Source organism: Simochromis diagramma, unplaced genomic scaffold, assembly GCF_900408965.1.
Source record: "Simochromis diagramma unplaced genomic scaffold, fSimDia1.1 OVJJ01000802.1, whole genome shotgun sequence".
NCBI classification, from domain to species: Eukaryota; Metazoa; Chordata; class Actinopteri; order Cichliformes; family Cichlidae; genus Simochromis; species Simochromis diagramma.
Window position 1 is genome coordinate 24,203,384 of NW_024387492.1, and position 26,745 is coordinate 24,230,128.

The 26,745-nt window shown below is 43.7% G+C and overlaps 1 protein-coding gene across 1 annotated transcript; it reads right to left on the reverse strand.

The window, feature by feature from the left end:
* Positions 1-1,340: 1,340 nt before the first annotated feature.
* On the reverse strand, positions 1,341-26,350 carry asap2b (ArfGAP with SH3 domain, ankyrin repeat and PH domain 2b). The gene is made up of 28 exons (XM_040018404.1): positions 25,949-26,350; positions 19,488-19,560; positions 18,118-18,272; positions 17,921-17,995; positions 17,128-17,177; positions 16,675-16,804; positions 15,962-16,047; positions 15,749-15,824; positions 15,551-15,637; positions 15,110-15,213; positions 14,800-14,869; positions 12,900-12,990; positions 12,749-12,797; positions 12,507-12,673; positions 11,450-11,583; positions 10,932-11,026; positions 10,669-10,858; positions 10,191-10,276; positions 10,004-10,119; positions 9,285-9,352; positions 9,084-9,191; positions 8,762-8,996; positions 8,570-8,665; positions 6,326-6,593; positions 6,190-6,251; positions 2,560-2,624; positions 2,254-2,373; positions 1,341-2,090 (listed from the first exon to the last, which is right to left on the reverse strand). The coding sequence occupies exons 1-28, from the start codon at positions 26,072-26,074 to the stop codon at positions 2,016-2,018; spliced, it is 3,057 nt and encodes a 1,018-aa protein (XP_039874338.1). The 5' UTR covers positions 26,075-26,350; the 3' UTR covers positions 1,341-2,015.
* Between the last annotated feature and the right edge of the window lie 395 nt (positions 26,351-26,745).

Below are 26,745 nucleotides of genomic sequence, written 5' to 3' on the forward strand. Positions count from 1 at the left end.
TCTGCTCGCTGATGCTCCCCCCCCTCTCACTCATTTTCTTCTAAAATAATCAGGATGAACATCAGAGCCACAGATATGGCATGAATATTATTGATCGTTTTCTAATAAAAGGTGGAAACAGTTTGAATTTCATACAAGTTCTTAAAAATGTTTCACAATAAAAGCTCTGTCAAGAAAGTTATTTTGACCAGCGAGACTCTATAGGACTATTAATTATAAAAGATCCAGGATAATTCGAGTTTGTATAAATAGAGTGATGCAGTAAGTTTAACAGAGTTGAGAAGTTTAGAAAGAGTGATGTAGGAAAACACGGACACCGAACAGCTCACAGCGAAAAGCTGTTTGTGTTAAACTCGGCTCTTAGTAAAGTCCTCAGCTCTGAAGCTGCTTTCAGGTCTCGAAGTGAGAAACTCTTTTATGCACCAAAGGAAACGTTTAGACTGAACTTGAGTATTTTTGTGTGAACCACTTTCTGTTTATAGAACCACGTTGCTCTTTCCTCAGCTTGGTTTGGTGTTTTACACCAGCTTTTTATTTTGACATGTTTTCTGTTTTTATTGATTTCAAAACCTATTTGTTCCCCTGGAAATGCCTTTTTGGGGTTTTTTTTATGCCGTTTTGTTTTCACAGTTTGTTCATCCTGTGTGTCCTTGTTAGTTTTCTCTTGTGTATCGATTCATCATTTCCCAGTTATTAGTCTATTTCACGTGTCAGCGCTGACAAAGAGCTTTACAGGTTCATCTCAGAACAGAAGTGCTTTCTTTGACTACAGACTATGTTTCTGATGAGCTTCAGCTCTAGATCCTTCACAGATCATCAGTAGTTGTTCTGTTCCGTATGGCTGTAATTCCTGCTCTGACCACAGTGTGGTGTGGTTAAGATGGTCGGTGTAATTAGCGATGTCCTGTTAGTACACAGGTATGTCTGCCTGATTATCTGTAATTCCAGCTGGTCTGAAAGTCCAAACTGATGATTTTCCAAGTATGTAGAAAATGAAAAGGCTCAGCTCACATAAAACTGAACATATGTCATTGTTTTAGGTAACACTTTATGAGAGTAAACTGAAATATTTTAAGTGATCGCAGCCTTGAGTTTCATCATGGCACACAGAGTTTGACCATTTCTTTACATTTGATTTTTTTTTTGCCAATTATTTGTCTTCCAACTTATGAAATGCTTCAGACTGCTCTTCACTGAATCACAGAAACATGTAAAATAAATAATCTAAATAAAAACTGAAGCAGTGAAGCATCTAAACAAATCTGTGCCACTGACAAAACTTGTGGGAAATAAATGAGAGTGAAAAAGTGAGTGCTGGGAAAGAAAAACAGGACAGACTCTCACAGGTACACTTATGATGATTTTAATAAGTCGAAAATACATTAAAATTTAAAGGACACTCAGATTTTCTGCTCAGATTACATGTTTGATCTTAAAATAATAAAAATCATTTCATCCTGAAGCTTTTACAAACAAGCTGAATGTTCCTGATGTAACACAGCTGGATCCCAGCAGCAGAACCACAGAAATGTACATCACATCCGCCAAAAGTATGTGGACGCTGTGCCGGTGAGGTCATCCTGACAGAGTGAAGATGAAGTCCTTTCATAGTAATCAGATTATTTCTATAAATGAAGCTGGTTTTGTAACAGGAAGCAGAAAAAAACAAAGCTGTCGTTTCGTCGCGTTTGTTTTAAGGCAGTGAAGGATTTTACTGTAACTGTGTTCAGCTGTAGTTCCTGCTCTCTGTCTGTGGAGGCGCTGTACTAACGTAGCTCTGCTGTGTGTAAACGTATCACTGAAGAACACTGTTCACATACTTTTGGTCTGGTCTGCTCTTTTTGTGTCCGCTGCATAGCTTTTAGAACATTTCAAACTCAGGCCGACAGATTTTGAGGAAGAGCATGAGTGAAGATCGAGACCCCAATCAGATCTCTTTGGGTGTCGGACTCTCCTCTCAGGTCCACAGGAGGATCCAGATGTGCCCTCAGTCTGACCACAGTTGGAAGCACGAATCACTCCGACAGGAAGTGAACAAAGGTGCGAGGAAACACTCCCCGCCTGGTCGGATTGCTTTCGATGTGACCGATCTGAAACGCAGACGGTGGTTAAATCACAACCTGGACAACGGGTCAGGATTGTTCTTCAGGTGGGTTTTCATCTAAACGCACACACATGCTGTAATAAATGTTGTGAAGTGAATGAAGCTGTGCTGATGATGCGTTTCCTGTGCTGGAGGCGTTTCTCACTCACCCACCACTCGCTGTCCTCCTCGCCGTCCACCACGATCAGCTCTCCCTCGCTGAACGTCAGCTCGTCTGGACTGTCCGCTGCACAGTTGTAGATGGCCCTCACCCTCTGAGGCCTCTGCTTCTACACACACACACACACACACACACACACACACACACACACACACACACACACACACACACACACACACACACACACACACACACACACACACACTTAGCAGTAAAGCTGTGTTACATGCTGGACTTGTGATGACGACTGTGTCTTTGTGCAGAAATAAATGAGGTGGTGTGTTTGAGGACTTACAGAAAATGTAGTTCTGGGTTTGCGGGGTGGAGGAGACGGATTATGGGGGGATACGATTGGACGACCTGCCAAAGAGAGATAAACCCCCCACAGACTTCAGAAAAAAGTTTCTCTTCTGTAACGTCACCTTTGTTTGAACCAGAGGCGGAGGCAGACATTTGATACACCCGGGGCTTAGGCCTAAAGGGTAGTATGCATGTGGGATTGGGGAGGGGGGAGGTAGAAATGACTGAAAGATTAATAGGCTCTGTTTTGAGTTTTGTTAAAAAAAAGAAAAAAGAATGACTTCATATAGGGAAAAATATATATCACATATGCAGAACACCTTAAACTAGTTTTTTAATTAAGCAGCAAGGCAGAACAAAATCAGGGCTGCATCAAGACACGAGGACTAAACCCCAATTCAACCAGACCCAGAACTGATCCGGAATTAAAACAGGAATACAACAGTTCAAAATCAGGACTACTGAGGACTTAACCAAGACAGAACCAGAATCAGAACTAGATGCTAGTAGCACTAAAAATCATCATAGACCTGCACTACACTTATTTTTTAATTCTACCAAAGTCCACTATTTAGATTCAGAAAAGTTTACATAATTATTTAGCCTTGTTGTGCAAACAAACCTGCATAACTTAATAAATATAGAATTTGAAAAATAACAACAAAAAAAAAGAAAAAAAGAAACACTAGGTACGAGATACATGAATACCTATGATACGGTGATACTTTTGGCAAACGACCATTTGACTAACATGTGTGTCTCACCTGCTCTCTCTCCCTCTCTGTTCCTCTCTCTCCCTCTTTGTGCTGACAATAACGCCAAACACCAACATCATCAAATATACAGTGGAAACCAGATATTTACACACTCTTCAGATCAAAACACAAACACTTTTTTAATTGTAACATCAAATCAGACTAAATGTTTATTTTTTTTAGATTGATAAATATAAAAAACATATTTGTTAGCTTTAAGAGTAAAGAGAGAAACTGTCTGTATTTCTTAATTAAAAAATGGCACCAAATTGTATTCAAAACTGAGCCACACTTATGGAGCTCCACAATTTTTTTCCTGGTGTTTTGGTTGATATCTCTTAATTTTCCCATGTCACAGAAACAGGCTCTGTGTTTTGCCTTATATGCATCCACAGGTGTGCCACCAATTTACTCACATGGACTCTACTAACCTATCAGAAGCTTCTTCAGCTCAGAATGGAATCGTCTGGAGTTTTCTTATTAATTAACAATACACTTAGTGTATATGTACTCCTAAATTTGATGAAAGTGATAATAAATAGACAGCTCTGTCTCTCTTTATTCTGACATTTAACTAATTCAAAAGATATTTCAATATTTATTTATCCAAAACAAAACAAGTTTACTCTAAATTGATGTTGTACAGTAAAAAATGTTCTTGTGTTTTCCATAAAGTGTATGTAAATATCTGGTTTAAACTGTGAATATACTGCTGTGTATTGAAATTCCTCTAGCCGTTAGCATGCGTCTGTACTAGCTCCCCCGGGAAATCTCGCATGTTATCACGATAACAGCGCATGTCCCCCCCCTCGGCCAACGCGGATGCAGCCAGTGACTCTCTCCACTCTGTAGTCAGCAGACTGCAAACGCAATCACTTCTCCTAATATCAGAGGACTTTAATCATGTCTCACTGAACTCCACACTGTCCACCTTCACCCAGTATGTGACACGCCCAACCAGAGACAATAAAACACTGGACTTACTGTACACCAATGCAGAAGAGGCATACAGTTCATCACCTCTCCCTCCCCTGGGCAGATCTCATCACAACCTGTGTATGAGCCCTTATTGTGCAGGAAGCTACCAGCCGCCCGAACAGTGCAGAGATGGTCAGAGGAGAGCGAGGAGGCTCTTAAGGACTGTTTTGAGTCTACTGTGTGGGAGGTGATCTGTGACGACCACAGAGAGGACATTGACAGCCTTGTGACATGCATTACGGACTATATCAACTTCTGTGTGGATAACGTTGCACCCAGCAGGACTGTGCGCTGTTTCTCCAACAACAAACCTTGGATTACCCCAGAAATGAAAGCCGTCCTCGAGCAGAAGAGGAGGGCCTTGCAGAGAAAGCTGAGAGGACTGATAAGGAAAGGGAAGTTCAGCTACAGGCAGAAGATGGAGAACCAGCTTCAACACAACAACTTCTCCCACAACTCCACCCAGTGCTTCCTTCAGAAGTTTTCTGACGACTTGGCAATAGTTGGCCACAGTGATGGGGACGACAGGGAGTACAGAGAACTGACCCACGACTTTGTGGACTGGGTCCAGCAGAACTACCTCCAGATGAACACTAGTAAAACCAAGGAGCTGGTGGTAGACTTCAGCAGGCACAAACATCCTCCACTGCAACCACTAAACATTTGATGCATGGACATTGAGACTGTGGACCTTCTATGACTCTGTGGTGGCCTCAGCCATCTTTTACGGTGTGGTCTGCTGGGGTGGCAGCATCTCTGCTGGGGACAGGAAGAGACTGAACAGGCTGATCCGGAGGGCCAGCTCTGTTCTAGGATGCCCTCTGGACCCAGTGGAGGTGGTGAGTGACAGGAGAATGGTGGCTAAGCTGTCATCCCTGCTGGACAACATCTCTCACCCCATGCAGGAGACTCTGACAGCACTGAGCAGCTCCTTCAGTGGCAGGTTGCGGCACCCACAGTGTAGGACAGAGAAATTTTGCAGGTCTTTCCTCCACACTGCTGTCAGATGTATATTGCATTTGTATTTTATTTTATTCTATTGTGTACACTTGTGTACAGTATCTTATTCTTATCCTATTCCAGTGTTTTTCTATGTAACTTTGCACTATCCACTTTCTGCTGTAACAAAACAAATTTCCCATGTGTGGGACTAATAAAGGTTATGTTATCTTATCTTATCTTATCACATGGGAAAAGACCCAGGGAAACAGAGTTAACGCTAAAAAAACGATAAAAACCCTGAAAACCACGAATTTCACACTCGAGCCTCAACTCTCATGGCCTGGTACCAAACCACTCACAGACCCAAGGGGTGGGAACCACTGCAGTAAAGCACCAGAATATCTGACATGGCGCGAAACTGCAAAGATACCCTTAAGTTTCACACAGAGAAACATCCAGTGTTGAGGTTTAATGAGCACCTGACCTCATTAAACCATGACGGGGGTATTTCACTGATGTATTTTACACCATAATCACAACTTTCCTTGAATGAGTGACATCAGAGATCATGTGAGTGTGTTCTTGCAGGTCGTGGTGTTCCACAGAGCTCTATTAACGGTCCTTTGTCAAAGCACAAAAGTTTCAGCCTTTTAACAGCAGTTATGTTTTTATAACACACCTGCTTACATCATATTCAGGCTTAAAGTTTGACACAGGGGCCTGTAGCTGCTAGCTGTCTGCTAGCTTCACCTGAACTGGATGTCTGCACCATGTTTGTGCTGCTGGAGCCTTTTAGAGCATTTTTAATGACATCTTACGACCAATAATATGCTGCTGTGAGTTACTGTACTAACATCCAAGAAGGCGGTGCTGCAGCTTGAGTGAAATTCAAATATTTTCATGTTACTGATTGTGGATATCTGAGTGTGTGTGTGCATGTGTGAGTGTACCTTGTTTTTCCAACGGAATCGTGCCTGCAGGTCTCTGAGGAGGAGGAGGAACCCTCGCTGCTCTGTAATCATAAGAACAACATTAAACTGGTGTGCTTCCTCCCAGCAGACCCAGCTCAATCAGACCAGTACGTACGCAGGAGGAGAGACAGGGGCTTTGGATCCTGGAGGTCCTCTGTGTTGGTGGCTGGGTGGGAGGAGAGGAACTTTATGCTGGGGTGGTGATGGAGGTGGGATGCAGGGTGGTGGCGGGACTGGAGGTGCTGTAGGTAGTCCTGTCGGCAGGGGAGGCAGAGGAGGGAGGGGGGCAGTCTTGGCTGTGGCGGCTTTGGTCTCCAACATGCCGGTTCTCCTGCTGGGCCCAGGAGGAGGAGGAGGAGGAGGAGGAGGAACCAGTGAGAGCACTGGGAGAAGAGGACAGAACAAGAGTCAAGAAAGCCCTGAGCAGTGGCTCCAGGCACACCTCCACAGTCAGAGCCTGAAAGCAATCCAAAATGCTGCAGCAAGAGTACTGACAGGGAACAGAAAGAGAGAGAATATTTTCTCCTATATTGGCTTCACTTCACTGACTCCCTGTTAAATCCAGAACAGAATTCAAAATCCAGCTCATATACAAGGTCTTAAATAATCAGATCCCATCTTATCTTAATGACCTTGTAGCACCATATCACCCCATTAGAGCACTTTGCTCTTGCAGTGCAGGCTTACTTCTTGTTCCTAGAGTATTTGAAAGTAGATGGGATGCAGATTCTTCCATTTTCAGGCCCCTCTTCTGTAGAACCAGCTTCCAGTTTGGATTCAGGAGACAGACACTATCTCTACTTTTAAGATTAGGCTTCAAACGTTCCTTTTTGCTAAAGCATATAGTTAGGGCTGGATCAGGTGGCCCTGAATCCTCCCTTAAGCTGGGCATACACGGTGCGATTTTTTTAGTCGCGTTAATCAGCTTCTGCTCAAACTGTACAATTGACTTGCAGAGGTTAGAAGTTTGTAGGTCACCATGCAGGGTCTCACACTTTGCGGCCCGATGCTCTGATGCGACCTCAGTGCTCACACTGTGCATCCCTAACATGAAGGTTATAAAACAAAATCTGTCTCTCGCTCTCCCTCTCTGTCTTTCACTCACACAGACACACAACCACCATCAGAAACAGGAAAAAAATAATTTTTCCACTTAACAAACTCATTCACCCAATTAAACAGTTTGAAAAGTCAATCTCTTCACTTAATCTGACTCATGAGGTTATTTTAAATGAAATAAACAATTTTACACAATAGAAACATTTGGTTACACCCAATTGACATGATCAATGACATCATAACCTATAAAATCAGGAAGTACTGGGGCAGCCCTTCCCACATACCTGTTTTACACATAGGACCTGCTCAAAGGAACACACAATGGTAAGTATAACCAAACTATATAAACAAATGAAAGATTGTTCTTAGCTTTAAGAACATTTGCACAGATGAAATGAATATAACCAATGCTAATACAAACAGACCCGGGATAGTATGTAGAGCCAAGGTTACATGTGCTTATTTTGTGTTCTATAAGATAACAGAACACAAAATAACAATTTATGCATGTGACAAATGGTAAATGAATTCAGTCCTAGCCACTTTGTCACAATACTACACGACACATGACACACGATGAAGGTGAAACTCGGGCTGATCACCAAAATGGTCGCACGACTGAAAAAAATCGCCTCAAAATGGGCCAAAAATCGCACAGTGTATGCCCAGCATTAGTTATGCTGCAATAGGTGTAGGCTGCTGAAGGATTCCCATGATGCACTGAGTGTTTCTTCTTCTTCCCTCACTATGTGTTAATAGACCTCTCTGCATCATGAATAAATCATGAATGAATCATATGAATCATAATTGTTATCAATCTCAGTCTCTCTTCCACAGCATGTCTTTTATCTTGTCTTCCTTCTCTCACCCTAACCGCTCGCAGCAGATGGCCGCCTGTCCCTGAGCCTGGTTCTGCCAGAGCTTACTTCCTGTTAAAATAATTTTTTTTCCTTTCCACTGTCTCGAAGTGCTTGCTCATAGGGGGTCATATGATTGTTGGGTATTCTCCGTATGTATCTAGGTTTCTACCCTACAATATAAAGTGCCTTGAGGAGACTGTTGTTTTGATTTGGCCATGTATAATTAAAATTGAATTGAACTGAATTTAAATTAATTAAATTGAACTGAACTTGAATTGAACTGAAAGCCTCATACAGCCGGTCCACACCTCAGAAAGAGGACAGAACCGTCTGCTCTTTTCGTGAAAATAAAGCAACAAAGCCAAATAAAGCTGACGGACGCAAAGAAAAACATCACAAACGAGACCCTCCACTGTGGATCTGACAGGAAGTCCACCCACCGTACTTGGAGTTCCTCTCCGGCGTTTGAGGGTTGGGGGGGTCGGAGGACGACCGCTGTCTGCCTACTGATTCCACGGAGGGGCCTTTATTGGTACCTGATGGTGACAAGACAGAATCAGATCAGTTTTATTTCCTCACAGCTTCACAGGGTCTGAACGGCAGAGCTGATCTCAGCCCAGGCGCCCTCTGACCTCTGCTGGGTCCTCGGGGAGGAAGTGGGGGCGTTGGGCCGAGGGGCGGCAGGTTCACATTCAGCATGGTGCCGTAAGTCTCGTTGCTAATAATGGTGCTGGGGATCGCAGGCCGCTGCTTGTCTAATGCCAGGGAGGCAACATCCCACGCCAGCGCCGCCAGGTTGGGCTGCATGGGTCCACTTCCAGGCACAAAGCAGCTGACCGGGCGCTCCTCCCGCCGCTGTGGGATGGGCTGCAGGACCCACAGAAAACACAGGAAGTACACGGTCACTTAAAGCCAACAGAAAGTTTAATGCAGGACGTCAGAAAAGCAGCCTACCTTGTCCTCCATCTCGTCATCGCTCTCATCCAGGTCTTCGTTTTGCAGACGCCACTCATACTCGACGTGAACATGGACGTTAAACTTTCCGGTCTGAGCCTGAGTCAGCTGGAACACATCAGTCAAACTTTATTGGTACAGACACTCGACAGCACAGGAACTGCTTTACTTTGAACAGCCTGGAAGTGTTTGGATTCTCACCAGTTCTTCGCACTCTTTGTGTCGCATACGTTTGGCAATGTCCAGCGGTGTTTCTCCTGCATCGTTAGCTGTGGACACAAATTCAGTCATTCAGACTTTTGGTGAATTATGTCAGCACATTGTTTCCAAAAGGGAAAGATGATCAGATCTGCACTTTTCTTGTGTTACTGCAGGTTTTTCTCCCCCTGAAAAGACAAAGTACTCAGCTCTGTTTGTTCTCAAGACATCATTTAAATTTTATGTGATGGTAGAAACAATAACGGCCCCAGATGAGGGTCACACCAGCTGTGAAACTTGCTTTTATTCCTTCAAACCTCACAACAATAAACTAGAGCCAGGTTGGCTGGTTATTTGAACTTGACCTTCATCATTAGCGCCCATGTCAAAGTTCATCTTGAAAAACATTTCAAGAAACCTTATCGAGTGATATATCATATTAAAGGGCATGAAAAGAGCTGTACCACACACATTTTCTTTTTTTTTTTCTAAAATGACATCCAACGACTTTACAACGATGTCATAAAGTTTAGAACAATCACACACTGCATAAATACATCTTAAAACCTCAAGTTTGGACAGATTTCAGACCAGTTGTACGGTAAAAGATCATAAAAACCAACATTTGAGTGTGTAATTCTCATATGAATGATATGAGCACTTGTCACTCATCGTCAGCGTTCAGCACGCTCTGATATATGTGCAAGTGTGTGTGTTCTTACTGATGGACACTGAAGCTTTCCCCCTCAGCAGCAGTTTCAGGCACTCGCTGTTGTTGGTTAGGCAGCAGTAATGCAGCGCCGTGTTTCCTCTGGTCGTCTGCTTGTCCAGGTTACCGCTGAAACACAGACCCGGTCACTACACACATACACACACCTGGAGAACAGGTATTTAATTGAACAGTCACACCTGTTTTGTCCGAGGAAGTCGACAATGTGGAGCGAGTTTCTGTCGCCCATTCGGACCGCCAGGTGGAGCACCGTCTCCCCGGGTTCCTGACACACACACACACACACACGCACGCACACGCACACACACACACGCACGCGCACACACACACACACGCACGCGCGCACACACACACACGCACGCGCGCACACACACACACACACACACACACACACACACACACACACACACACACACACACACACACACACACACACAGAGTCAGTCTGCAGAGCAACAACAGACACCTGCACAGAGCTGTGTCTACGTGTTACTGAATGGACACACAAAGCAGAGCTTAAGAGTAAAAGCTTCTGTTGAAAAACCAAAGATTTGAGATCAAAGGAGGAAAAAACAGACACAAAATGAGCACAAAGACACAACAGAGAGACGCATGAGTCAGTCCGTCAAACTCGTGTTAGAGATGAGGAGGTCATACATGTTCGTTGGGCTGTGGGATGGCATCCATCAGGTCCACCCCCTCAGCGTAGACTTGGATAAGTGACAGAATGTCTCGGTTCCTGATGGCCTCGTAGAGAGCCCGCAGCCTGGACGCGGCGTCGGTGCACTTTCGTCGGGCGAAGCGTTTCTCGGTGTACTTCGCTGTGATGTAGTCCTTCCTCATCTGCCTGCAAACCAGACGGACGAGTCACTACGACATCCTACTACAGCTCAGACTCACCTCCTGGTGCCGTCACCTACATGTCGCTGGTTGGAGTTGGCTTGGTCACTTCCTGCGCTGACAGATCTGCCTCCATGATCTCATTGAAGCTGGCGTTTCCCACATTATTCGCCAACTAAAAGGCAACAAAAGCCCAACATCAACTCTGGTTCGGTTCTGGCTGTAGCTCCTAAGATTAGACACGTGATCACACTTCCTGATTCTTCACAGCTGAAGACGACTGACATGCTCGGCAAGGGTTCTGGTTCCCTGATTATTCCAGAAAAGGTTTGCAAACATTCAGAATGTCCCTTCCATTCACGTCTTCACACAGGTGAATATAATGAGGTTAAGAGATTTCAAAGAAACAGTTTTAAACGAATCAGGAGACAGTCTTGCAGGATGGTAAAAATCTGAGGGTTTTTTGCTTTGCTTTTTTGGCTTTTTCCTGCAAATATTTTAATTTTATTTAACAGATTAAAGTCATGATGAAATGAGTCACCACAAACTGACAAACAGAATGCTCTGACCTTCTGTCGGGACAGTGAAGTGGACTCACCAGCAGCTCAGAAGTTCCCAGGACGTCCAGGTCCAGACTCTGGATCCTGGAGTAGTGGACCCCCATTTCTCTGTGGATCCCTGAGCACTCAATACAGATCAGCACCCCGAGGTTCGTGGACAGCCAGGAGGGATCTGTAGAGGGTGGGTGGGGGCACAGAAACAACAAGTGGTGCCTTCACATCCTCAAAATGTAATTTCATGACTAAAGAAACAACAAAGTGAACGAGATGAATTAACAATCTGCTGACAGACAAACCTGGAAAAGAATTCTGGGAAGTTTCTGCAGCTCTGAGCAGAAATGTGTTTGGACTACAGGTCCACGTGAGGAAGCTGAGTGAATACTTTTGGCAATATAGTGAATGTTGAATATATAATTGATAAAAAAAAACTGTATATTATTAATCTAATCTTTGGACGTGCTGAGATGAACAGATGAAAACGTGTTTTGTGGTGTTATTAGAGAGACTGTTGATGCGCTCTCTCTCATGACACTAACGTGTTCTCACTTCTGTAAACCATGACAGGAAATAGAAGTGCTATGAAGTTCCACATCAAGTGTTCACAGTGCAGTTCAGTAAAACCATCATCTACAAGAATATCAGCTAGGTTTAAAGCAACAGACCAACTAAAAAAGTTGCATAAAACAACTTCAATGCCAAAAAAAAAAAAAAAAAAAAAACCCCACACAAAACAACCGCAAAGGAAAAAAACTGCCTGAAGGCCCAGAACTTTCCACAAGCAGTCCTGCAGAGGTCAGTGGGGTTAGAACGCCGGCAGAACTAAGCTGTCACTGGTTTTTGCTCTGAGCATGTGCAGGAAGCCTTAAAATTAAAATAAGACTGTCAAGGCCACCACCGTGAGTCTAATCAGCATCCTCTGAAAGAAACGCATCCAAGTCCAGACCCTCAAACCAGATGGAAAGGTGAAAGACTCATTCAAGCGTCACTACTTTTTTGACCTGACCGTGAGTGACTGGACTTCCGTGTTTAATCTTTGAATTTTGTTTCCTTTCATGAGTGGTGTTTGTTTGAGAGAGACTTCTGAATAATTCTGACCTGCAGCTCCACAGTCGCAGCAGCTGTTGTTTCCAGTCCTCTTCTTCACCTCTCCCACAATGGACTTGGTCAGCTCCTGGACGATGTTGTTCTCACCCTCGTCCTGGTCTCCTTTGAACGCCTTGTTCAGCGCCTCCTCCTTGCTGTTCTGCAGCACCGACACCCAGCTAAAAAACACCAAACCATAAGCGCTCGCAGTAGCGTGAAGCCCGGCAGCTCAGGCCATGCCGGCTCGTACTTACATCTGACACTCGGCCTCGTCCTCGGCCTGGAAGTGGTAGGTCCGGTCATCTGTGGGGGGGGGGGGGGGGGGGGGGGGGGGGCACGAGACAGAGTTTAGACTTTACACACATATATACAGAGGAACATGTGAGCAGGAAGTCTGCAGCATACGGGAGAACAGGTCGAAGCTTTTCTTCTCCTCATCGGGGTTCCTCTTCACCTGGCAGGTGAGCAGGTTGACCTTGGCTGGAGGTTTGTTTGGCTGCAAGACAACGAGAGGAGGTGAGACCTCAGCTCTGACTGAACCTCACTCAGATATCAAACATTCAGCGTTACACAGAAAAGATCCTGAAACTGTCACAGAGTCTGTACTGCTATATACCATAACATGGACAATAGTTGGATCCCAGTTAGGTTCAGCCCACAGCGAGAACCTGTAAGGACTTTAAGCTGCACAACTCAAAACCTTCCCTCATCTTGCAAAACATCTGCACATATCATTTAAAGTTCTGAGATGATTAACCTCAGTGATTTTCTGTAATCTCATTTTCTACTGTTTTCTGAAGCCTGATGACTTTTGATCCTCTGGCTTTTCATGCCACAAAACGTCTCATTCATAAGGAAATGTCCTAAAACTATTGATGAACCACAGGGTTTTCCTTTCCTCCTCTTGCCTCCACCACTGTCTCCTGCCTCCCTAAATGGGCGTACCATGCGGGCCCCACAGTTCACCCATACATACCCACTATGGGCCCATGGACCCGTTTTAAGTCTGGTAGACTAAAGTTTTATGAGGTTTTTCCTTCACATTTTTGATATCAGAGGATCTTCTGCAGCTGACGGTTCTACTCCCCAAAGCAAGGCAAGAGTCAGGTTTCAGAGCTGGAGCTGATCATCATGCGCAACGTTTGTTTCTTTGTGTTCAATTCATTTTGATCATGTAAACAAAATGCAATTTAGGAAAAGAAAAGAAAAAAGAAATACTAAACTAGAAATACCCTCCAATATCGCTTCACCTATTCTCAGAAAGGAGTGGGAATGGGAGTGGGAATAAGTGCACATTGGACCATAAGACGGATGACCTCGGTGAGCTGACCTCAGATGGAGCACTGCGAGGACTCTGTCTGCAGTACCTGTCTTCATTTGAGTCTGAGTGGTAAATGTGGAAGGTTTCTACCAGCTGTGAAGGGTTGGCGTAATCCTGGACATGTTACGCTGAAGAAACGTGTCTCTGAAGGAATGCTTTCATGAAGGAACATCACTCTGACAGAACGTTTCCATGACGGAACATTACTCTGAAGGAGGGATGTACCCAAGGATGTACCGACAGCTATCAAGAAGGTGTAGGTTACCTTGGAAACCCGGTTCTCAGAAACATGAGTCTAATCTTGAAATTTACCTTAAATGGAACTGAAGATATGTGTTACTGTGAATCTGTAGATATGAGGTTTGTTTTTCTTTGAATTTGCTTTTCAGCAAGCTCAAGGAGAAACAAAAGGCTGAAAGTTAGAGAGAAACAGTTAAGAAGAATTAGAAACTTTCTCTCCAGCAGCCCTCGGATTTCAAATCAAATCCTTTTCCCACCCTTTTCTTTTAATCATTTTCCTTCTGCTCTTTCTCTTCTGCTAGCTCAGTCCTGATTGGCCATTTGACTGCTCAAACTTCAAAATAAAAAACAGAAGGCAGAAAAGAAACTAAAAAAATAAATAAATAGATAATGTACTATTTAACCCCACTTAATGTAGACCAGGAGTAGGCAACTCCAGGCCTCGAGTGCCGGTTCCTGCAGGTTTTAGATATCACCCTGGGTCAACACACCTGAATCAAATGACTAGTTCATTACCAGCCCTCTGGAGAACTTCACGGGAAGTTGAGGAGGTCATTTAGCAATTTGAATCAGCTGTGTTGGATCAAGGACACATCTAAAACCTGCAGGACACCGGAACTCGAGGCCTGGAGTTGTCTACCCCTGATGTAGACGATAAACTCATGAGGAGATTTCTGATTGGACATGTGGTGCAGGCTGGAGGGCAGGGGCTTGTCATGGACCAATGGGAGAAGAGGACCTTACCGTCCCGTGACAGATGGTCAGGAAGCCGTTCTTCACCGAGCACTTTCTCTTCTGCCACACCTTCCTCAGTCTGACGAGGAGAGAGACAAAGCTTTTAGTGTGAAAGGTCATAGAGTGGAGTCGTGACTGAGGCAGCTACCACTAACACATGTGTGCAGAAGGAGGAAAACATGTTAAATCTGTAAATATGTTACATTTAACATTGAGTCTGTGTAGACTGACTAAATGCTGCCTCTGCTGGACGTCACAGGAACTGCATGTGCATGTCAGTCACATTCATGTGGCATTCTGGGACACTGAGTTCGCTCACCCTTCACTTTTCTTGTAGAGGAAACCAGAGCGCTCGTTGCCGTGGGCTTTGTCACCCTGCAACTGATGGAGGCTGTAACCTGCGTTCTGTTTGGCCTGGGCGTCCTGTCAATAAATCAGACACTTTATGTGAAGCAGCTCTTATGACAGAAAGACGTGAGAACTATGACCCTACACAGAGTTCAGAGCTCAGAGCAGCCTCTGTTTGATGGACAGCTTTGTTAATCAACTTCCTTTCCAGTAACAGGTGAGCCTGTCAGAGCTCACCTGGTTATGCTCACCATCAGACTCATGACATCTGTTCAGACCATGTTTGTTCTAACTGCTGTGCGCATGTTAGCGACTCTTTACCCTCGTGTTTATCCTGCATTTTAACTGTGTTCATGTTTTCGGTCTGTGCCATCAGTCAAATGGATGTTACACCATGTTTGATGTTTTTTACCTCTTTCTGATCGGACTGCAGTGCCGCCTTCAGGGTGTCTCGGAGCTGAGCCAGCTGCTTCCTCTCGCCGTCCTGAGTCTGTTTGATCTGCAGAGGAAGAGAAACTCTAACTTTAAGCCCATTGTTGTGTTCGCACAGAGCGATCGGTAAGTGAGCTGTGAGCTTTAATGCTCCTGCAGGGAACACAAGCGTCCTCACCGCTGTCAGGTCTGTGGACAGTTTCTCTACGGCCGGTTTCAGAGTCTCCACAGCTTTCAGTCCATCCTGGAAAAAACTGAAGAAAAAAACGTCTGAGAACCTCCAAGAAAAAAGTGAATCAATAACAAAATTAATGTTTTAATATTCTCACTTTATTATCTTTTCTTTAACACCTTACTCATACATGGACCTGTTGGTCACGTTTGGACATACTTGCACTGAGCATGGTAAAACTTGATGAGGTTCTGGAGGAAGTCTACTCCTTTCTTCACTTTGATCTCGTTCACTTTGAGCAGGTACTGCAGAGAAAAGCCAAAGAATCAAGAAAAACTGAAGAAAATAACCGTTACTGCATGACCAGTCCTTCCTTGTCCTCCTCCAGCTCTTCTAGGAGGACACTGAGGCATTCCCAAACCGCTGAGAGATCATCTCTGCATTTCCTGGGTCTGCCTGGGGTCTTCTCCTGGCCTTTAAACCTCATCTTGTTTAGGCATCCTGGTCAGTACCATCTCGGCTGGCTTTACTCTGAGCTGATCCTCATTGGGTCTCTAACAGCGAGCCTGGACAGCCTTCAGAGGAAGCTCGTTTTCACTGCTTTTTTTCTGTCACCCCTTTACCAGCATATCCACAGAATTCACCCTCCACTCCTTCTCTACTCATGACCAACAAAAAACCACGAGAAACACAGACTGAGCTGAAGATCAGCGCCTGATGAAGTCAAAAAAGCTACAAACCCTGAAAACCATCAAACTGGAAAACTTCTGAACAGAATCCGTCACAGACCTCTGTCCACCAAATCTTCCACGTCATATAAAATCTGCCCTGACTGGTCGAGGCAGTAAAACAAACGCTGCTCTCGGTCTGACCTCAGAGGATAGAGATGATTGTTTTAGCATTCAGGTCACCTGTGTGACCTCTGACCTCACCTCGCACATCTGCAGCTGGAACATTCGTCTCTCCTTCTCCATCTCCTCTGCGATTTCTCCTCCGCTGAACTCCGTCCGAATCATGCCATGCATCTTGGCGTTCTCTTTCTTCTCTTTCTCAATCTTCGCTCTGCAGAGGTCAAAGGTCATGTTAAAATCTCAACACAAACAAATGTGATCAAAACAACAAACTGAGGAGAAGAAAAAATAGAAAGATGCTAAAATACAGAAGCCAAGAAACGCCATGATTTCAATCATCATATTTTATATTTTCTTCTTTTTTTGAGAAAAAGGAAAAAAAAGAGCATGTATCAGTCTGTGGAGACAGAAACAATAAAGATAACTTTATTCAAACATCCTCATTTAAATGCTGAATGAGTTGGCTGGTTAACGTGTTCTCGTCTCCGTGATTTAACATTTCAGTGAGAGCAGCTGATAATGAGCCCTTCTTACAGTTTGGTCTCGTAATCCTTCCAGGCCTTATCGAACGGCTTCTTCAGATCCTGCAGGAAAAACAGACGTCACACAGTCACAGTTCATAAACGCGCACGCGCACACACACACACACACACAGGACTCTAACCTCTGAGTCACTCTGGAAATATTTCCAGATGCGTTAGATTAGAAAAACAAACACAATGGTGACCGTGTCACAACAGAGGTGTTTTAAATTCAGCCATTTGGTCTTTATGCCACGAGCCACAGCCTGCAGGACGACACTACCATTACAAACAGGAAGTTATGCTCATCGCACAACTACAAGAAAAACTGTTCAGTGTTTTGCAGAAATTAAATGTTGTATTCGGCACCTCAGGGCCACCTTACCTAACATGCCTACATTTTATAATTCAAGAAGCAGTTTTTAAAAAAAAATTATTCAAACTGAGCATAAAACAGGAAAAATAATATTTAATAAATCAGAAAAAACAAAAAATGATCTTTTATTTCGATTTCCTGCTTTTGTTTTTTCATATGACAAGAAACGGAGGATTTTACAGTGGCTGGTTTGCTGCTGTGGTACAAAGATATTTAGACATTAATGTGGGACCCCAGCGTGATTTTATTTGTTAAATCTGAAGCTGTGTGTTTAAAATGATTACAGTTCTGATGTAATTATTGTAAATACACAGTCAACATGTCATCTAACCAAACATGATTCATTTTTAGCCACAGTAACAGGAAGTGAAGTGTAACTGAGCGAGTGTCTGCGGGTTTGTTTCAGCAGGAAGAAGAAAGTGACACCAACCCCTTTCACTCCTTTCAGGTCTCCTTTCAGCAGACTGTCCAGAGGGAATGTGATGATGTTGTTCATGTTCTGCAGCTGCAAACAGGAAGTTGTGTCACAGCACAAATGCGCAAAACACACCACACTTTCTACATTTAACACTTTTCACAATAAAATGTCTGATGTTTCACTCTCTGAGGCAGACTTTGGTTCCTCACCAGGTTCTTGAAGAGCGCTGTCAGCTCTCTGGTGAAAACGACAAACTTGATGAAGGCAGAGCCGACATCGCCGTCATCCCTGTCACCCCGGGTCAGGTAGTTTTCCCCGAACTTGTGCATGGACTGAACGTACTGCTCCTCATTTTCCACGTGAGCTACGACACAGAAAACACTTTAAATAAATGCGGACTGCAGCTCGGATCATCTTTCATTTAACTCCAAAAACAAAAATGATTAAACTCTGTGTGAAAACAAAAACCATCCACTCCACCATGTGGAAAAAACAAGGACAACGAACACGTGTGAATAAAAAAGTAATAAAATAAAAAGTAATTAAAAACAATAAATATAAGAGAAGACAAAGAGAATAAATAAAAATATGATACTAAATATTGAGAAAAACTGGAGATATATAAATGAACAGAAATAAAATACACACCTCAAATTAAAATAAACAAATCTAAACAATTAAAACATAAATATTTATTTTAAATATTTTAAACAAATAATGAATGTGAATGTATTAAAATAAATTTAAATTTATTGAAATTATATTTAAATTAATTTAAATGAATTTTATATTGTAACAAAAGATTTTTCCAAAAACATTTCTAGTTAATTTAATTTAGTCCCTTTTGATACGAAAAATTAAAAGTAGAAAAATAAAAGGAGAGAAACAAAATCTTAATTTTTTACAGTTTTTTGTATAATTTTTCAGCTTTAAATAATTCTGATGATTTAAAAGTGTTTATTGGGCTTCAGTTGGACATGTCTGTGTGTACCCGCTGCATTTCTTTAGCAGAGAAAATGGGCTGTTCCCCTCGAGCTGAGGCACCGAGCCGCTCTGAATCTTTGGTATATACGTGGAGATTTACCTCCAACATAAACCTGCAGGTCACAGAGAGAAGCTAAATATTTCAGAACCTCTCTGCTGTCCACATACTTCTGGTCATGCAGTGCCTTCTGTCTGTGAAACTGCTGAATGATGCGTTTCCTGTCAGTTTTTGCAGAAGTGCTGAATAACGTTCGGATCTTGTGTGTTTGCTGAGTGTGTGAAGGACTCGGCCTTTCCTCTGTTTGCACTGTAGTGTGGATGTGGGCGTATCCCTCAGCATGCCGGGACACGGGGAAGCATGACAGGAATGTTTGGAGGTGAGACTCCACCGGCCCGAGCAGAGACCCACCAGCAGCACGCGGCTGCTGACGAACCCACCCCACCCGCACTGACCTGAATAAAAAACTGCTTTTATTTTGGTAGTTTGTATCTGAGCGCAGTGTGCTACCACAAACAGGAAGTGACAGTCAAAGTGAGACTGTGGTGACAAGCGTTGTTATTTTGGGTCAGACTGACATGAAACTGCATCTCTCACCCAGACCAGACGAGTTGATGGCCTTCACCGACTTCTTGATCTTGTAGAGAACAGACCGGTCCAAGTCGAGAGCCTGAGGAGGAGAAACAGCACGCAGATTAGGAGCCATGCCTCTAATGCTTACACGTCAAAGTTAAAGGAAAAGTGTGTTTATAGTCAGTATGAACAGTTCACCACTGCTGGTGTTCATCTCAGACTGTCACCCTTCATACCCTGAGCTGACGTGCGTGGACGGACTGCAGAGTCTGCATGTTTTACCCGAAGCAGAGTTATTATCAAGACATCACACATCTAATAAGAGACTGATGAAAACAGTGCTGCTATTAAAGGTGCTTTTTTTTTTAGCAGACACCTCTCACTCACAGAGACTGTTTCATTCAGACCTTTGAAGCAGATCTTTTTATTCTTGCAGTTCAACATAATCCGAAGAAGCCTGCTGAGGGACTGCGCCCAGCGGCCACAGCTACTTCAGTCTGACCTTCTCAAGGCTTCAGAATGCTGGCAGCATTTCATAAAGTTTAGTCAGTTCTTTTTGGGTTTTACTGTTGCATCAACTTTTGCCTCCCCCAAACATAAGCCTGGTTCTGTTAAAAGAAAGTTCTTCCTCCCCCCTGTCACCAAGTGCTTCCTCACAGGGGGTATTATTGTAGTATTATATTTATTATTTTAGGGTCTTTATCTTACAAAGCACCTTGAGATATGTATTGTTGTATATTAATAAATCTGTAATGAACTGAATCTTATGTTCTGAAAATGATCAGATTCTCTGTGCTGTTCCTGTTTCCTGTGTCCCTCCTCATCTGCGCGGTACAGTTTGATGCATTAGTCCCTAAAATAAGAGCGCTGCTTCTGTGATCTGCAGGACATCACATGGAATCATCAGTATTGTATTGATTGGCACGATCAGCTCTGGCGAACACACAGAACCTGACGTAGCCACGCTCACTGTATTCACAGGAATCTGGTTAGGGCTTCAGAACGAATTCTTTCACCTGTTTGACGTACCCAAAGGGAGCTCATATTCTGTAAAGCCGGCGTGCCTGCAGGAGAGCTGATCTGAAAGCTAACGTCTTCTAGTTCCTGAAACTCTCCTTGTTAGCCTGAGGCTAAAACGCAGCCTAAATTAAACCTTTGAGTGGTAACACGAGCTACAGCATTAGCTTCATGTTAGTCAGGAACATGAAGTCTGCTTGTGTCTAACCCGAGGCTGTGGGAGGGAGACTGAAGAGGCCATGCGATCTAAGCCTTTACCATAGTTTGCATGACTGATGAGACCACAGAGGTTCAGTCACATGACCTTCAGGTGTTTTCCTGCCGACCTCATTTGTGGGGTTCACCTAAGCGTCTACAGCTCTGAGTCACAGGTCCATGACTCAGAGCGAGAAACATGCACTTGGTTATTCTTTGACCAAAAACTGGTTCAAGACGAGCCACTCATCAAACACCGGAGCCGATTTCAAATCTCTGCACAGAAACACAGCGAGACGACAGGTGAGCTCAGGTGTAGAGAAGAGACTTCATTCAGCTCAGCCAAAGACCAAACAACAGAACGAGCACAAATACAAAGAACTCAGAAACAGCTCAACTCAGTACGGTGGATGATTGATGGTCTCACAGCACTGAGGTCCTGGCAGGGCCTTCTAGATAAATATTCATGGTCTTCTTGTGTTTGTGAGAGTTTACCTGCAAATTCACCAAAGCACTCACTGAAAAAGAGCTACAGGACGGGTTAAACTTAGAAAATACCACTCCTACAGGATGAATGATGCAATAATCTCAATGAAACGCCTGCAAACACACAAACAACACACAGGGCAGGTCTCTGAGGACAGCGTTGAAATCTTGGTACAAACGCCCACAGGCTCATGTCACAGCAGCCCACCCACGAGCTTTCATTATGTCCCTAATAAGGGTGTTGCAAGGGTGTAAAGAGGTCATAAAGGTTAAATATAGTAACTTAGTGTATGATTGTACACCACATAGATCATTGACCTGGTCAGCAAAGATAAAGAGGGATCACTTCCTCTGCTGATACGTCAGTCAAACTGTCTGATCAAAGTTTACCAGCAGCCCCTTCAGACTGTTTCAGGCTGACGTCAGAGGATTCATATTTAATGATAATTAATGGTAATTACCCCTGTTACCTTACTGAATTCATTTTCAACACAAAGCTCTGGTTTTTCCCTGTGTTATAAATCAAGTACATCATTTCCCCCCCTTATCTACATCACACTCATGGTCAGCTTAGAATCACCAGTGATCCCAACATGCAGCTCTTTGGACTTTGGAACCTACTATGAGGTTGCAGGCAAACATCTAGGAGGATGTTAATGGATGAAGATGCCCAATTGACTAATCACAACTAACTGACTGGTAGTTGGCCTTCATCACTCTCAGCATGCATGCAGGTGTCTGAAGGCAGGTGAGGTTATTGGTGCCCTGACTTCTTTTCGCCCCACCTCCACCTGCAGACATCCTGACTTGGAGGCTGCAGGCGAGCAGGGGCGCTGCTTTGTCTTGTGAGGTCAGAAACGTCCACCAACGTGTGTCTAAAACTGTCTGCAGGACGTCGCATGTCCCACCACCCTCACGATTTTTACACTGAAGTTCAAAGAAACAGTCTGTAAAACTGTTAATGTAATGACTGTAAAATCATTGAGATTACAGTTATTGACTAAAAGTAATCATCATCATGAATTTTCCTGTAACCGAGTGGCAACAATGTGGAGCTGCTAAAGCTCACAGTAGTGGTGATATTTATTCAAACAGAGGTCTCAGGTCTACAGGATGAGGCACGAGCCAAAGTGTGGATTTGGAGAGTGGCAATCATCAAAACACAACATTTCACAGCAGTTTTCTGACAGTAGAAGCAGCCGAGACGCTTCCTGTTTTTAGGGTTTCCTCAGTTTCACAGCCTCTGCACACCAGCTCTGCTCAGCTGCTTTTAACACGTGCAACAACACTCATTTTACATTAGTAAACGCAGGTGAGCAGATCAGTGTGACGAGTGGAAGATGAAGCAGATAAAGAAACTTGAATGGGCACAACACTGATCAGACCAGCAGGGACTCTGTAAAGGACTCATCTGCTGTTTTTACCATTCAGCACACTGATGCTGATTTCATGTGTTTACTGTAATTATTCTACCGTCTGAAGATGAGGGAGGAGCTGATGATTTATTGGAGACTTTAATTCCTTTCACATCACTTCAGACAAGTTGAGACACAACAGAAACAGAGATGAGCTTCAAACGTGAAGAGAGGAGCTTTAAAAGTGACCAAAGGAGAGAGAGAAACAGGACGAGACAAAGAAAGATGACAAAGGAAAGAGGAGAGAATGGAGGGATTTAACTGAGAGGAAAGCAAAGATCGGAGACAGCAGGAGGACCAAGGTGAGGCAAATCATGTCGGGACTCGATCAGAGGAGTGAGGCTCTACCATCGCCTCAGGTCTACTGAGTGGGAACATCCCAGCATGCAACAGGAGGAGGAGGACATGATTTGCAGACCTGCGATTTCTAAAGACCTCACGTCAGGTTTTCAGTTGTGCTTTTAAAGCATTCGCTGCAAGGACGTAGATTTCTTCACTTTATGCTGAGAGGAACCAGCGTTCAACTCTGTGCTCTGAGCTGTAATCCAACAGCTCCTCAACAACAACAGATGGCCTCTACAATGATGGGGGAAAATATTTACTGTCCTTAGAACCAATAAAGTCTCAGAAGGAATCTGAAAAACTAGAAACCATAAAAAAAAAAAAAAAAAAAGAGGAACCCAAACAAAAGTCCCCACAAAAACACACAAAGTGAAATAAGAGATTGTTTAATCCATCCCTGAATCACGTGATCACCTCCCTAAAAAACATCCAGGTTGTCTCTTCTTTTCAGAGCATTTGACTCTTTATGCTAAGAATGAATAAATAACCTCTCTGACACACTGTTCTATTTATCCATCAACAAGGAAACCTGTGAAAAAAATATTTAATGCCTTCATTATTGACAGGAAGCCATGAATAACCAATGGACTCCTGTCCTGAAAGACTTGCTGGCAACTATAACGTGATATCAAAGACTCAAAGAGAAAAAAAAAACTAAAACATGACCACAAAAGAGCATATATGTATTAAAACAACAACAACAACGTCCTCACTGAACAGCTTTCTGTCCCATTAACAGTCTCAGGCCAGTATGCACGAAGTGTGATCACTAACGCCTAAGCTTTTACTGCTCTGAGGTCAGCTTTCAAAGACATGGCCAGATTTGTGAAACAATTAAATGAGCACACCTAATACGACCTAAGCGTGTGTTTTCTTATGCTCGGCCAAGATGTTTGATGTAGAGGAGTTTAAAGACACATTTCTAACTCCTTTAGTAAGCAAACATAATCAATGTTTGTCAATCACCTCCATTAATCAGCTATGTACCACAGGCCTTCAAGCTGGCAGTAGTTAAACCTTTACTAAAAAGGCCATCTCTAGACCTAGCGGTCTTAGCTAATTATAGGCGAATCGCTAACCTTCCAATCATATCAAACATTCTTGAAAGAGTAGTTGTCAAACAGCTAACAGATCATCTGCAGAGGAATGGCTTATTTGAAGAGTTTCAGTCAGGTTTCAGAGCTCATCACAGCACAGAAACAGCTTTAGTGAAGGTTACAAATGATCTTCTTATGGCCTCTGACAGTGGACTCATCTCTGTGCTTGTCCTGCTAGACCTTAGTGCAGCGTTCGATACGGTCGACCATAATATCCCATTAGAGCGATTAGAACATGCTGTAGGTATTACAGGTACTGCACTGCAGTGGTTTGTATCATATCCATCTAATAGACTCCAATTTGTACATGTAAATGGAGAGTCCTCTTCACATGCTGAGGTTAATCATGGAGTTCCACAGGGTTCAGTGCTAGGACCAATTTTATTTACATTATACATGCTTCCCTTAGACAGTATCATCAGAAGGAATAGCATACATTTTCACTGCTATGCAAATGACACCCAACTCTATCTATCCATGAAGCCAGATAACACACACCATGTAACACCGCTTCCATGTAAAATAGAACGTCAGCCTTCAGCTAGCTGTATAATTTAAACATGTATCAGACTAAGTTAACAGTTCATCTGCAAATTTTAATACAACTTCTGGAGGCTTATGCAGATTTTTCTCCATGTAACACAAACAGGAGTGGGCGGAGCAGCTGCAGAATTTGCTTTTCTTCATGTTGAAATGTGTTAGCTGCTTTGACAAAGGACTCCCGCTCGCTGTTTCCCAGTAAAGGTTTTAATGGTGATCACAGGAAAAAAAATGTTGATCATAGGAACAGCTGCTGTGGATGCGGGAAACACGTTTTCTACCACTCAACCTGAGCTCACCAACTCAGTAATGGCTCTGCCTCTTTGCAGCGTGTAAACAGACTCCCTTCCACGTTAAACTGCGCCAGCATCATCATTACTTGTGTTTTTAATTCTGTTTAAAATTGGGGGCTGTCAGACTTTTCATTCATGTGCTGCTCATAAATATGCTTTTATTGAAGGTCTGTTTTTGATTTTCCAATATGGGTGAAACACTGCACAAAACCCAACAACATGGTCCAACGATGTGCTGCAGACATTTACCCTCAGTTTAGCACCAGGTCCACAATCTCCTCACTGTCCTTCACTGATGACAATCTCACCCACACTGAGGTGGTGCTCAACTGTAATGGAAAACAACCGAAACGATCCAGTCTAGGTGAATCGAGTTGAGCCGAGTTGGTGATAGTGGAAGAGTGGCTTTGCTAATACTACCTTAACCTTTCATGAATATTATCATTGAGTTTACAGTACAATCATCACGTTAATTTACTTTAAGATATTTTCTCTAAATACGACTAAAAACAGCCAGTGACGACTTCCTCCTGAGCTTGAGGGCAGTTTGGGGCCTTTCACATGTCTGTGCCCACGGCCCTGTTTTTTCCCAGGGGGGCCCTGTTTTTTCCCAGGACATCCCTGTGGGGAAAGCCTTCAGCCCCATCTTATTCTCCCACCTGAAACCTTTGACCTTTAACTTCTGCTTCCTCATCTCTTCAGTTTTAGAAATATGCTTCATCATCGTGTTGCAAAAAGAAAATAAAAAGAAGCTGTTAAATCTTACAAAATGTCTACAGAAGGAAGTGTTTCTCTCAGTTCCTCTTTCGAATAAAACAGATTCGTTTGACGCTCTGTTGCTTGGAAAGTTTGAAAAGCAGTAGAAATCACCGTTTATCCACACTGTAGGTCCACAAACAGTGAAAACAGGCTGTGAATAAAACCCTCTTCAATCCCACACACGGGAAAACAAACCACGTTCATGAAAAAAAGGAACAAACCGGACTTTCCGGGTATTTACAGAGAGGCTCAGTGGAAGCCTTTTTACCACCTTATTAAACTCTTATAATCCCCGACTTCCAACCGTGTGTGTGTGTGTGTGTGTGTCCTTGTTTCCTCACCTCCTCAAGAGCTCCCACCGCGTTCCTGCAGTGGCCCATCCGGGTAGTGAAGTTGGAGGTGGTTGGAGCTTTGTAGTCTTCATTGGTCTCGTCGATGAACTCCGTGACGCTGATCAGCTCCGGCATGGTGAGCTCCGGCAGACGCAAACTGACCGGGGGCGCAAAAATCCCCTCAAAACTGCAGCAGTGATCGCGCAGCCGCAGGTGGAGCAGCCACACCTGGACGCCTCAGAGTGCCCGCAGCGTCACAGCCAAGATCCTCTGCTGTTCCCGCACGCGTCGCTGCTCATAGTCATAGGAGGAAGAGGAGAGGTCCGACCTCCATGTTTGTCCCGCAGCACGAATCACCGACACATTCCAACACCCTCAGCTGCTTCACCTGAGCAGGAAGCGCACGGAGAGGGGCGGGGACACTGAGGGGGGCGGGGACAGAGAAGGGCGCTCCCACCTTGCTGCTGTTTCCGCAAACCACAAACACGCACACTTACACACAGGTACATACACACAGACACACACAGACAAAACACCTACACACACAGAGACACACACTCACACAGTATATTCACAGTCCTATCAGGGTGGGACTGGAACAATATGATGTTTAAAGTGTGAAGTCCTCTAAATTTTTACAAACGGTGTTAATGAGACACGGTTAAAGGAACACCCGAAAAGTATAATGCACCTTTATTTTTAACCCTTTGGTCAGCAGTGTTTTCACTTAGCTGCAGAGAACTATATTTACCATTAATATTTAGAGCACTCAGACATCCCCCAACACACGCACGCCATAAAAGCAG

Bases quoted from the DNA above. Each gene is read 5' to 3' on its own strand.
- asap2b (XM_040018404.1), bottom strand. From the start codon at position 26,074: ATGCCGGAGCTGATCAGCGTCACGGAGTTCATCGACGAGACCAATGAA. The intron at 16,048-16,674 runs GTGAGGTCAGAG...TTTTCTCTGCAG, and splicing joins TCCAGCTGCAGATGTGCGAG to TACCTGCTCAAAGTGAACGA. The intron at 10,859-10,931 runs GTAGGTGACGGC...TCTGGTTTGCAG, and splicing joins CCAACTCCAACCAGCGACAT to GCAGATGAGGAAGGACTACA.